The sequence below is a fragment of the Musa acuminata genome, chromosome BXJ1-6, assembly GCF_036884655.1.
Source record: "Musa acuminata AAA Group cultivar baxijiao chromosome BXJ1-6, Cavendish_Baxijiao_AAA, whole genome shotgun sequence".
NCBI classification, from domain to species: Eukaryota; Viridiplantae; Streptophyta; class Magnoliopsida; order Zingiberales; family Musaceae; genus Musa; species Musa acuminata.
This window is the reverse complement of record NC_088332.1, coordinates 39,463,222-39,476,869: the sequence shown is the minus strand read 5'-3', so window position 1 is coordinate 39,476,869 and position 13,648 is coordinate 39,463,222. Positions and strand designations below refer to the sequence as shown.

The 13,648-nt window shown below is 36.3% G+C and overlaps 1 protein-coding gene across 1 annotated transcript; it reads left to right on the top strand.

The window, feature by feature from the left end:
• The first annotated feature begins 8,422 nt into the window (after positions 1-8,422).
• On the top strand, positions 8,423-13,169 carry LOC103989233 (putative methylesterase 11, chloroplastic). Its single transcript, XM_009408034.3, has 5 exons — positions 8,423-8,934; positions 10,795-11,031; positions 11,796-11,939; positions 12,352-12,483; positions 12,581-13,169. The coding sequence occupies exons 1-5, from the start codon at positions 8,539-8,541 to the stop codon at positions 12,866-12,868; spliced, it is 1,197 nt and encodes a 398-aa protein (XP_009406309.2). The 5' UTR covers positions 8,423-8,538; the 3' UTR covers positions 12,869-13,169.
• Positions 13,170-13,648: the final 479 nt, after the last annotated feature.

Here is a 13,648-nt window from a genome sequence, read left to right as displayed (position 1 = left end):
AAATAACAGGGTGAATCTTCTTCTGGTGCATTTGTTATTGAAAAACAAGAAAGACGTGGAAGAAGTCATAGCAGAAATCCATATGGTTATAGAGGAAGATCCAAGTCTAAAAGAGATATCAATTATTTTCACTGTAATAGGTCAGGTCACATGAAGAAAGAGTGTAGGTTTTGGAAGCGAGAACAGAATGAAATGAAGAAAAATGAAAAAGAGACCAATACAGTTGCTGCTGAAGGTAATATCACTATTGTTTGTGATGAAGGTTGTGTCAGTCTTGTAGCTCAGGATAGTAACTGGGTAATTGACTCTGGTGCTTCATTTCATGTTACTTCTCATGGTGATTTCTTTAGATCTTACACTGTTGGTGATTTTGGTAATGTTAGAATGGGAAACAATGGTATATCTAAGATTATGGGTATTGGAGATATTTGCTTGGAGACCAGTATTGGGAGCAAATTAATACTCAAAGATGTAAGGCATGTTCCAGATATTCATCTTAACTTGATATCGACAGGTAGACTTGATGATGAGGGCTTTGCACATTATTTTGGTGAAAGTAAATGGAAACTCACTAAAGGTTCTCTAATTGTGGCAAAAGGAAAGAAGATTAACTCTTTTTATGTCATGGAAGCTAAGCTACACAAAGGAGAGATTAATGCAATTCGAAAAGGTGAAAGTATAGATCTTTGGCATAAGAGACTTGGACATATCAGCGAGAAGGGACTTCAAACTCTTGCTAGAAAGCAGTTCTTACTAGAGTTGCAAGGTACATCTCTTAAATCTTGTGATCATTGCTTAGCTGGAAAAACACATAGAGTTGTATTTCAGACATATCCATCATCTAGAAGATCTGATGTTATTGATTTAGTTCATACTGATGTTTGTACTATGCAAACTAGAACTCTTGGAGGTGCTCCTTATTTTGTTACTTTTATTGATGATCATTCTAGAAAAGTGTGGGCTTTTGCTTTGAAATCTAAAGACCAAGTACTCGATGCTTTCAAGGAGTTTCATGTCAATGTTGAAAGAGAAACTGGTAGAAAGCTAAAGTGTGTTCGATCAGATAATGGTGGCGAGTACAGGGGTCCTTTTGAGAATTATTACAGGTTCCATGGTATCAGGCTTGAGAAAACAGTTCCTAAAACTCCTCAGCAGAACGGTGTGGTAGAAAGGATGAACAGAACCATTGAAGAAAGGATTAGGTGTATGCTTTCCCACGCCAAGTTACCAAAGTCATTTTGGGGGGAGGCTATGAGAACTACAGTTGACCTGATAAATCTTTCTCCATCAGTTCCTCTGCAAGGTGATGTTCCAGAGAGAGTATGGAGAGGAAAAGATATATCTTATAATCATTTGAGAGTCTTTGGGTGTAAAGCATTTGTTCATATTCCCAAAGATGAGAGGTCCAAGCTTGATAATAAGGCAAAAGCATGTATCTTCTTGGGATATGGTCATGAAAAGTTTAGGTACAGATTATGGGATCCAGTGAACAAGAAGATTATTAGAAGCAGAGATGTTGTGTTTCTTGAAGACCAATTGTTTGATGATGGTGATAATGTTGAGAAGCCAGAAACCTCTGTTTATATTCCTTGGAGTTTGGGTCCAGTTCCTTCACCTGTAGTTCATGATGATCATGGGGGAGATAAACAAGATGATTGTGGTGAGAATACTAGTGATGACACACCTATAGTTGATGATGCTGAACCAACTGAACAAGCACCTCCACCACCAGTTGAGATTTCATTGAGAAGATCCACTAGAGAGCGACAACCCTCTACCAGATATCCTCCACATGAGTATGTTATGCTTACTGACGGGGAAGAGCCAGAAACTTACCAAGAAGCTATTCTACATGAGAATAAGAGTGAGTGGGTTAAAGCCATGCAAGAAGAGATGAGATCCTTGCTTGAGAACCACACCTATGACTTGGTAAAGCTGCCGAAAGAGAAGAAAGCTCTCAAGAATAAGTGGATTTATAAATTGAAGACTGAAAATAATAGCTCACAACAAAGATACAATGCACGACTAGTTGTGAAAGGATTCAGTCAGAAGAAAGGTATTGACTTTGAAGAAATATTTTCTCCGGTTGTAAAAATGTCCTCTATCCGAGTTGTTCTTGGTTTGGCTGCCCGTTTGAATTTAGAAGTTGAGCAACTTGATGTAAAAACAACATTTCTTCATGGTGATTTAGAAGAAGAAATTTACATGGAGCAACCAGAAGGTTTCAAAGTCAAGGGAAAAGAAAATCTGGTATGTAAGCTTAAGAAAAGCTTATATGGACTCAAACAGGCACCTAGACAGTGGTACAAAAAGTTTGATTCCTTTATGATGAGCCAAGGGTATGATAGAACCACATCTGATCATTGTGTGTTTATGAATAAATTTTCAGATGATGATTTTATTATTTTACTGCTATATGTTGATTGTTGGCCATGATGTTGGAAAAATTGGAAAGCTTAAAAAAGAGCTAAGTAAGTCTTTTGCCATGAAAGACTTAGGATCGGTGAAACAAATACTTGGCATGAAGATTCTTCGTGATAGGAAGAAAAGGAAGATTTGGCTATCTCATGAGACTTACATTGAAAAGTTTCTTGAAAGATTCAACATGAGTAAAGCCAAAGCAGTTTGTTCCCCACTTGTAGATCGTTTCAAGCTTAATTTGAAACAATATCCTACAAGTGAGAAAGAAAAAGAAGAAATATCCAGAGTGCCTTACTCATCTGCAGTAGGCAGTTTGATGTATGCTATAGTTTGTATTAGGCCAGATATAGCTCATGCAGTTGGAGTTGTTAGTCGATTTCTCTCAAATCCTGGAAAGGAACATTGGGCAGCAGTGAAATGGATATTAAGATATCTAAGAGGTACTTCCAGGTTGTGTTTATGTTTTGGTGATGATGAACCTGTGTTAGAAGGGTACACGGATGCAGACATGGCAGGTGATACTGATTCCAGGAAGTCCACTTCGGGATTCTTGATGACATTTGCAGGAGGAGCAGTCTCTTGGCAGTCTAAGTTACAGAAGTGTGTTGCTCTATCAACCACAGAAGCAAAATACATAACAGTTACTGAAGCCTGTAAGGAAACTTTATGGATGAAAAAGTTTCTACAGGAATTGGGCTTGAAACAGGAAGTATATATTGTTTACTGTGACAGTCAGAGCGCCATTCACCTCTCCAAGAATTCAACATATCATTCTAGATCCAAGCATATTGATGTGAGATATCATTGGATTCGTGATGTGCTTGAGATGAAAGAATTACAATTGGAAAATGTGCATACCAATGATAATGGTTCAGATATGTTGATAAAGTCTTTGCCTAAAGAGAAGCTTGAAGCATGTAGGCGAAGAGCGGGCTTGGTACAGCCCACCATATGAGCTGGAGGGGGAGAATTGTTGGGTCCAGCCCATATGTGGGCTTGGACAAATTTGGGTCATCAACCCAAATCAAAGAAATCAAGAGAGAAAGGGCAAAATTGAGCAGACTGCAGTGTGTGGGTGCGCACAGTGAGATCGCAGCGTGCGACGTGCAGAGAAAAGAGGAGAGAGAAATAGAGAGAGAAAGATTAGGTTTCTGAGTTTTCTGCTTGACGATCGGTGGCCAAACGTTGTCAGTTTCAGCCCAAATTTTATGTGGAGAATCCTTGCAGCAAATTCTACAATCCTAACGGTGTTGATCTACAGTTTACTCTCTCTAAGGTACTTTTCTGTGATATTCACTTTGTGAGACCTAGAATTCTCTTTGGAGGAGATCATCAAGATATGCTATTATTAGCCAAGATCTATAATCTTGATGTTATTCTGATCCTCTAGTTATTCTAGAGAATACCTACTGTAAACCTATTATCATTATTATTGATAGTGAAAGTTTAAGGTGGATTGCGTCCCGTGGTTTTTCGCACATTGGGTTTTTCACGTTAAAAAGATTTGATCTCATTGTGTGATTGATTTATTACTCTATTGTTTATGCTGTGCTGATTGATTTAGCATTTTGATATCAAGTTGGTATTTTGATGATGAACCTATTTTGATACACAAAGAGGGAAAAGAATTATTCCGCATTAACATGTTTCTTCCCAATAATGAGGACATGAAAGAAGTAATTGGTTCTTCAAGTAATCGAACAGTGTGTGCATTAGGTGAATGAAGTTGGTAATCAATTGCCTTTCTTAGGAAAATAAAACGCTATACAATCCCATCTGATGTTCTTTCTTGTTTCGCTCTACCACTCTGTTTGTGTTGTGCTTGTTAGAGCTCTCTGTTTGTGGCAGAGATCTCTATATTCTATGCTTATTGCAAGCATCCTCTATCTGTGGCAGATCAAACAATTGTTGTTATGTGCCGTTCGATTCAGATTGGGAGTGAGCAAAGAGAGTAACTTTAGTGCATAACAGTATTGATTTAGTTATTCAATTAAATTAAATTAATATTTAATTGATTTGAATAACTTTAGTGCAATAACATAACTCTTTCATCCAATGCATTAAAAATAATTTAATTTAACTTGTATATAATCTTCCAAATCATGCAATTGCTTATATAGTGATTGGTTCATCACATCAAGTAGGTAGGTTTACTTATGGAGATTTTATCTGACACACTTCATATCTATAAGTGTGTTGACCCAGAAAAGCCATCAGTGAAGGATATAGACATCTGTAACTCTTCTCCGATATCTAATGTTGGTTGCATGAGGCTTTGATTGATACGATGATGCCGATAAGATTATATCTTCGTTCTAATAATTGATGAGGAGTAGTCTTGATCAGTAAAGGAGTAACTTATTTTTGAGGTTCATCTTGATGAGATGCTAATATGAATTCTGAGACCGAGACCGATAGAAAATGATCAAATACTCTATAAGATTAGAAAGAATACCATTTTGAACTCCAAAATGGTTAGGATATATACTAGTGATAATACATTCATCTCATTATTAAAACATAATTTAATTCATTCTTCACCTTAACATTACGTCTAAATATAAACTCTAAATCAAGCTATAACATAGGATTTTGCAATCTAACTCGATATAAAATTAATCTATTAAATTTAGATATTTGAAACTGCATGCACAAAATGCTTAAATCAAGTTAATATTTATACATCAAATAAATTCTTGTAAATCAAATTAAGTCTCTTCCCAACAGGATAACTAACTTGTTAACTTAATTAGTCTTAAATGATAAGTTCCAAATGAATTCTCAAGTCTTTTCTACCTTTGACATGTGATATTATTGTCACTTAATTCAACATTAGCTTTGATACCATTTATTAAGATGTAATCTGATATAATATTAACTAACATATTAACTTAATAGTTCAAAAATCACAATCATGAAATGCTTAATTCTATTAATTATCGGACATTCATCCATCTCTCGTAAATCAAATTAATCTCCTCCCACTGCACTTGCCTTTGCTGTAGGCTCAGGCTGCTGAGCCCAAGATCTCGGAGCACCTGCAGCTGCATGTCTACTCTTCTTATGGATTCGATACTTGTATCATAGGACCTGAAGAACATGATTAAGATGTATAGATCTTTGATTGTTTGAAAAGAATGCTCACAAAAAATAGTTTAAGCAAGAGATTCTAAATTTCATTGATGATATATAAGACAATTATTTGGGTTGCTAATCCTTTAGAAAACGTTGGGGCAAATAATATTTGATAAAGATATATAATTACATTAATTCACTAGAGTAGAATTATGACAGATGAAGATTAGCTTGGCAAAGTACACCTAAAGAAATAAGTGGATGGATGGGATGATTATAAATTATTTAATAATAAAAATAAAGATACTAAATAATGAAAGAGCACATAATCTTATAATAAATTAATAAAGACTTTACTAGTTATAATAGTTGACACCTTCAAAAAAAAAAAAAATTGTCGGACAATGTTTCGAATCCTCAACGATAAGATCAATGTTTTAGAGGTAAAATATGTCAAAAAAGATTTAAAACACTTAATATTTGATAAAAGAATATGATACATCATTACCAAACTAATGTTTTTGGTGTTAAAATATATCAGGATGATATTTTAAATCTTCACTCTTTGGTAAAAGGATCCATTACATCACTATCCAATCATTATTTTAGATATATAAAATATATTAGATGAGATTTTAAACTCTCGGACCTATATATATATATATATATATGTATGTATGTATGTATGTATGTATGTATATATATATATATATATATATATATATATATATGTATGTATGTATGTATGTATGTATGTATGTATGTATGTATATATATAATGATGTATCTAACTTCTGTTTCTTACTCGAGGGAAAAAACATGATCAGAAACTTCAAAAGGTTCATACGGTGGTGCCCTGAAGGTCACAAGAAACCTGGCTGAGATCGTCTTTTTGCCACTGCATAAATGTTATCTTCTTTTCTAGCTTTTATCTACAGCTATATGCAGATCATTCTTGTTTTCTTTCCTACCTTCCATGGGGGCAAAACTGTTGTACATTTTCCAGCTTATCATTTCAGCACTCATGGATGCTACTGTATCACAAAGGATCAGCTAACAGATGAGACTTTCGTAAAAGGAGGAACCTCCTCTGCCACAGTGATTGTTAATATGACAGTGCTGATAGAGAGGCATCATGAGCTTTCAGTTGGAAAAAGAGTTTGAGGAACATCTAAAGCAGAGTCCTTGGTTTCTCAGCCATGGAGTTCTTGAAAAGCTGCACTTCTTAAAGCTTCCACAACCACTCTCATAAGATTCAGAATGTGGTACACCTCATGAGGCAGCCAGCCACTGATGCTTTCTCATAAATAACAGAGTAAAAGAGCAGCTTTAAAGTGCCCTTTAGAGGTAAACATGTGAAGACCATCCGAGGAAGGTTTGCTATGTTCATTTAATAAAGAGCGGTCAGTCCTTCCAACTGCATCTTCATTTAGAGAGGAGAGGAACCTTCACAGAGTAGTCAATTTGAGGAATCTGTTCCACTACAAGCATAAGCAATACTACTCTTTTTCTGATATGATTACAAAATGAGCTGAATGCTGATTCCAGCTAGAATCAAGTTCTTGATGCTGAGACATGAGTAGTCTTGAGATCATGTCCACCTCAAAAGAATTAGTGTGTGAAAGAAACATGTCATGCATTTTGTTTTATGTTGAATATTCAAGCTGCTCAATGAGTTATGTGGGTGTGATTTAATGCCAAAGTCAAAATTTGGTGTGATGACAAGTCAAGCTTCACTCACATTTTGCCACTCAATTCCCAAAGTCAGCAATCCAAAAGTTCTCAATGCTCCTTCCTCCACACCCACACATACACACCAAAACAGAGCATGAAATGATATTAAAGGATTAGTAGGTGGAATAAGGTGGGGAATCTCAGCAGTCTGCTTACAATGACATGAAAGGAGAGCAATAACATCAGAACATGATGTTAATAACCATATGCCTATTTTTACTTGGCACTTATGTTAGTTTTTAAAAGTTAATTATATATATATTTTTATAATTAATTATATTTAGCATTTCGGTCATTATATTTTTAAATATTATATTAAAATTTTTATACTTACGAAAGTAAAACATCTAATCATGTTTTTATTACATTGTCGATTTTGTTAACGAAAATATTACACATACTCAATGATAAATTGAAGTAAAGTAAAATCAGTACATATTTAATGATAAACAATATGATATTTTCATTAACAGAATCGATGGCGTAAAGAGAAACGATGTTAAATATTTTATTTTCATTGTTATAAAGATTCTTAAAAGTATAAGAATCGAAATATTAAGTGTTACATGAGATAATTTATAATTAATCTATCTTTTTAATTAAAATTCAGCTTATGTGACGTTTTCGTAAAACTAGTTTATTCTTATTCGTTTGTCCATCATGAAATACATAATTAATCCTCAAATATTTTTTTTTTATTTGTCAATATATTTCCGAGGTATTTTTAACATATCTATACATATATATTTCACTTAAGTACAACACGTGTCGGATAGCTATTAGTTTCTTGGTGAAGTTGCTGCTGCTGAACACAACAGCTGATCTCCACGGAGAGATTCGCGTAGGACTTCTTGAGCTCGAAATTTACCCTCCAGGTGTCCAAGGGAAAAATGTGGGACCCAAAAGCACAAGATTGACTTATTTCACGGGGCGTAGAAGACGATGGTGGGAAATTTGCGTCCTTACTTTAGTTTACTCGCCGCGTCCTCTTTTTTTTCGAGAAGAAAACCTACCCTTCATTTGTCCGCATAAAGTTTGCACCAGGAGAAGATCGTCACCGTCCACGTGTTGCTGAGATGTCGTCTTAACCTTCAGATCAGTGTTTGCCGTGTCATTTCAGATAATTTACTTGCAATGAAGAGTACGTCTATGTGACGTTTCTTATATAAGTATTCAGCCACCGCCCTTTCGGCGCGACAGTTGGTTTTCTCCGCTGGACGCCGCGGGCGGAGGAACGCCGACAACGAGGACCCAAGAATTTAGTCTTGGTGAACCCTAGTTCTTCGATCCTTTTCCCATGCGAAGGCGATGGGAGCTCTTGTCTCGTGCTTTTCCGATGCCGGGGAGGGGAGACGGCCGCAGCATCAGCGCCGCCGGCAGGCGGTGAACCCCCCACCGGGCCTGTCCGCGGAGGTGGCGGCGGCGATTGGGCTCGCTTCGAACGACCGGAGTGGCAAGGCACGGTCGTTGAGGAAGGGCCGCGGCGAGGAGTTGCTGACCCACGAGCAGGCCCTGGCGGCGGCGATCCTCTTGCAGCAGAGCAGCGGCGACGGCACCGGCACCGGGACCGTGCCCTTCGATAGGTCGACGTCTCTGAGATATCCTGGCCATGGTCAGAAAAAACAGGGTCTGCCTAGGAGCTCGAGCTCGAGGCCGCGGTCTCTCGCTGATCCGGTCCTGCAGCCCCAGCAGCTCGTCAATCAGGTCAGCACCATCACCTGGCCCAATTGCCGTCTTCTTCTTCTTCTTCTTCTGATTGTATCTGAATTTGATATGGTAGGCGTATTATTTTTTAATAGATAAATTATTTTATGTTGAAGTGTTTTGTTGTTCTAATTGGACTATGAAGATAAAAAAATAAGTTGGAACTCGAGGTATGCTTGGGACATTGAAAGGGTATTACCTCTAAACGCAGCATATGTTCAATTGTGCTGGGATTTGCCACCATTTTATTGGATGAATACCTTCTTTGATCTCTCTTAACTAATTAATAATTAGTTTATTAATTAACTTCTGATGTGAACATGGCTTGTACTTGTTTTCTTTTCACACATTTCTTGACTTGGGATTTGTTTGACCATGAGAGGTAATTTTCTTTGAGGAAAGATAACAATTTGGAAGAGTAGGAGTTATGCCAAACATTTGGGCACATGGAGTTGAGGAGTTAATATTCCAGACCTAGTGATTGATTTAAAATTCTATAAAAGAAAATTATATGGTTTCACTAATAATCATACTAGAAAAAAGTTGTGGAGCCTTAATAAAGACTTTTCTCATCAAAAGTTTGGAACTTGACTTGTTATAATTGCTTGAATTCCAAAATAGACTTTTGCTTTTATTTGAAGATTGAAACTATCTGGTCAAAGATAGTGCATTCTTCTCATTTGCACAATCCTCCTCATCATGATTTCTTTATTAGATGTTGAATAACTGTCCTTATTAATTAGTTCTATTGCTGGTCAGCAAACTCCAAAAGAAATGCCATTGTTGATCTTTTATCTTGGTCAAATGCTTGCTTGATCAAGACAAAAGATAAGTTCATATGAGCTTTGGCAAAATACCATGAACAGCCGATCCATTGTTTGGTCGAGTAAAACTGCTGTTAATCACTCTATCAAGCATTAAGCTTCGATATCTTTTGTGTTAGTTGCATATTTCAAACTATCATCACCAAGTCCTTGTGGTTATGATTCTAAGACTATCTCCGTTGTTTGCCTTAGCATACGGGAAACATTTAACTAAAACAAATGTTTTTCTTAATATGAGAAAAACAAATGTTAAGAAAAACTTTTTCTTAGCCTGGTGAAATAGTATATATTTTGAAGCAAGAGATTCTGATACTTTAACAACACATGGTCTGTTAGTTTCAGAAGGTTACTGCCAATATTGTGTATATCACAAGCTTTGTTAAGCACATGGTCTTCTTGTGGCAGCAAATTATATTAGTTGTTTGATACAGTGCTCTTTTACAAAAAGAGATAATAAATTATTCTGGTCTTTTGCAGGGTCCTCCCTTGTGTCAATGATCTTTTTCATTTATGACCTTCTATTCATAGTTTTTCCTATTTCTTCAGGTTTTGGTTAACATATACTTGTCTATTATCTTCATCTTATTATAGCCTATTAATAAACATGCAAAGAAAGTAGGTAGTCACATGCCTTCCCTTTTTGCCTTTATTCTTTATGTTACAGAATGTTAAAATATTACAGTATAATCCCTGTCTGTACCTTTCTTTGCCAGAGCTAGTTGACCCATTGTGCCTACAGATACTTAGTTGGCCTTTTTATCATAAGCTGGCTGGGTTATAGTACTGATGGATTCGTCACATCTTCTATTGACAAGATCATCAGAGGACTAGTCCCTTTGAATTACTAGGCACTAACATAGCCTCTTATTAAAGAATAAACAGCAAGGAAACTTGCTCATCAATGTATAATGATGTAGCAATGAAAACAATCCAAGCCACTTAAATAAGACCCATAGCATTTATGGTAAAATATTAATATCATTAATTCGTTATATTTTTATTGTTTAACTTAATCTTAGTTCTTTTTCTGAAACAGGATCTAAAGATTGATAACTTGGAGACCAAGCATTTTGTTCTCGTTCATGGAGGTGGGTTTGGTGCTTGGTGCTGGTATAAAACTATAGCACTTCTAGAGGACAGTAGATTCAAAGTCAGTGCTATAGACCTCACAGGTTCTGGAGTTAATTCTTTTGATACAAATAAAATTACAAGTCTTCCAGAACATGTAAAGCCACTTACTGATTTCCTTGAAACACTTGGAGATCTAGACAAGGTGTGTACTCTGCTTATTTATTTCAAAAGAATTTTTTTCATCTGTGTCTTAATAAGCTCATAAAGTTTATAAGGGGTTCATTTTTTCTCATCGTGCCCAAATTTTGTTTCTATCTTTTTTAAGAACATCTATAAATAATTTTCTTTTTCATTCTTTTTACAAGAAAAGACATCTGCTTAATCTTTCTATGATTATCATTAAGATCATAATCAGAGTGTTCCATTTGTATCTAGGTTCCCTCTGATATTATCTTATTTCATTATTAAATAGTTGCAGCAATAGGTTCTTTCGTTTTAATTCATCTACTCACTTGTCTGTGATGAATTTAAGGAATTTGCTAAGTTGGACATAGGTACTTATTAATCAGACATCTCAAATGAACAAGCAATGATGTTCTTTGAAAATATTTTGTAAGCTACACAGTTGCATGAAAACAGTGTAATATCTTTTTGGGTGACAATTGACCAGCTTACTAAGGCTACTGTAGACTTGATATTCTAGTGTCCAGATGAACTTCCTATCATCACTTAAAATAAGCTAAATACTTCAAGAATTTGTAGCATAATAGTTTGCTCAAGTTGTCTTATGTCTAAGTGCATCATTAATAGGTTCATGAGTTCATAGAACTTGCCGAACCTAATGTATCATGTTGGTTGATTATTCATGTAAACTGGTTTTCCTATTAAGCTAGAATCACTGTGTTATCTCAATGTCTCTCATCTTGGAAGTGCTTCTTTGAGCTCAACAACTTTTAAATTTCTCAGGTGATTTTAGTAGGGCATGATTTTGGTGGTGCTTGTGTGTCATATGCGATGGAAATGTTCCCTTCTAAAGTTGCCAAAGCCATTTTTCTCTGTGCAGCAATGCCAACCAATGGCCAGAATACTCTTGATATGTTTTCACGAGAGGTTTGAATCTGTCCTTGTAACTTGTCCTGAAATAAATTTGACAAGTAGAGTAGAAATAAACATATATTTGAATTTTGTCACAAGACTTTTGAGACAGGTGCATCACTTCACCCCATTTTTCATAATTTGGTATAAGCATGATTTTGTATGTAACGATATATGAATTTTTGACCTTTAACAAGATCTTTACAGGTATTGGAATGTTGATTTGTTTGGCATGAAGTAAAAACATAACAAGACCCTAGAAATTTTGAAGTCAAGTCCCTGTGAATGAGCAAATGGCCAACTTAGCATGAAGAAGTAATAAAACCTACATGTACATATGTTTGACAAAACACCATTTCCTAATCTTCTTTTTTTACATTTTCTTTGAAAACTGGCATGCCAGTTCTAAGCTCCATTTCTACTGTAGGCAGGTATGAATGATCTGATGCAACAAGCGCAAGTTTTTGTGTATGCAAATGGAAAAGACCACCCTCCTACAGCTATTGATCTGGACAGGTCTCTACTGAAAGAGTTGCTGTTTAATCAGAGTCCAGCTAAGGTATACTATTACCGGTGTTCGAGACTAACCACACATTTAATCTTTTGTTATTTGTGCTTACCTTCATTTACTCAATTTCTCTCTTTTGGTTCTGTAGGATGTGGCATTGGCTTTGGTGGCCATGAGGTCTATTCCCTTTGCTCCAGTGTTGGAGAAACTCTCACTCACGGACAAGAATTATGGTTCAGTAAGGAGATTTTACATAGAAACCACCGAGGACAATGCAATACCCATTTCTCTACAGCAGAGCCTGTGTGGTGTCAATCCACCAGAGAAGGTTTTCCGGCTGAAAGGCTCCGATCACTCACCCTTCTTCTCAAAGCCACAAGCACTGCACAAGCTCTTGGTGGAGATATCATCCATCCCCTCGAGTCCGACCCAGTGAATCGTCCAATCACCATTGCTGCAGCCGATTGCCTAAATCAAACAAGACATCCATCACATGCTTTGACAAAAGGCACAGTCCAAAGTGTTCCAACAACTTGGACTCCTTGAATCGTGACGGCAATGGCAATCAGGCATCTTATGTTCTTGTCTGTACACCTGCTCACACCTATTTGTAGTCCTTTTAACATATTTCCTCACATTATGCGTTAGGTGGTGAAGTTGATACATGAGAAAGGCATGAAAACTTCTATGATGAAAAAGGTTGATGGCATGTGATAATTCTTCTTTCAGCCCTATCACCATTGGAAGATCCCTTTGTTTGTGTGGATAATACTCAATCTGGTTTCAGGGTTTAATTGAAAAGGCCATCTGTTCTTTGTGGTCCGAAAGATTCAGTTGGCATGATTTGTTCCATTCACAGCTCAGATTGAACAGGGAGTTTGGTAGCATGTCTTCTTCCTCTCCAACTCCATGTCAACCGAAAGCATATCTACAAGAAATAGTACATTACATTCCTTAACCATCATCATCCTGGTCCTCATGTTTGCCCTTTCCTATTGCTTCTGGTTATCATGTCCTTATCTACATAATGTCACAACTATGAACTATGGATGTGACACCAGCCTCATCATACATTGACCAAACTTTTCATAGTTCCATTTACGCTCAAGAATAACATTTTAATATGACCTCTTTCTTTAGTATCAATCACAGTTTGATACCTTCTTATCAAACAATACAGAAGTTGAACAAACCCCCCCGGAATGAATCCATCGGA

Bases quoted from the DNA above. Each gene is read 5' to 3' on its own strand.
- LOC103989233 (XM_009408034.3), top strand. From the start codon at position 8,539: ATGGGAGCTCTTGTCTCGTGCTTTTCCGATGCCGGGGAGGGGAGACGG. The intron at 11,032-11,795 runs GTGTGTACTCTG...TAAATTTCTCAG, and splicing joins CACTTGGAGATCTAGACAAG to GTGATTTTAGTAGGGCATGA. The intron at 11,940-12,351 runs GTTTGAATCTGT...TTTCTACTGTAG, and splicing joins TTGATATGTTTTCACGAGAG to GCAGGTATGAATGATCTGAT.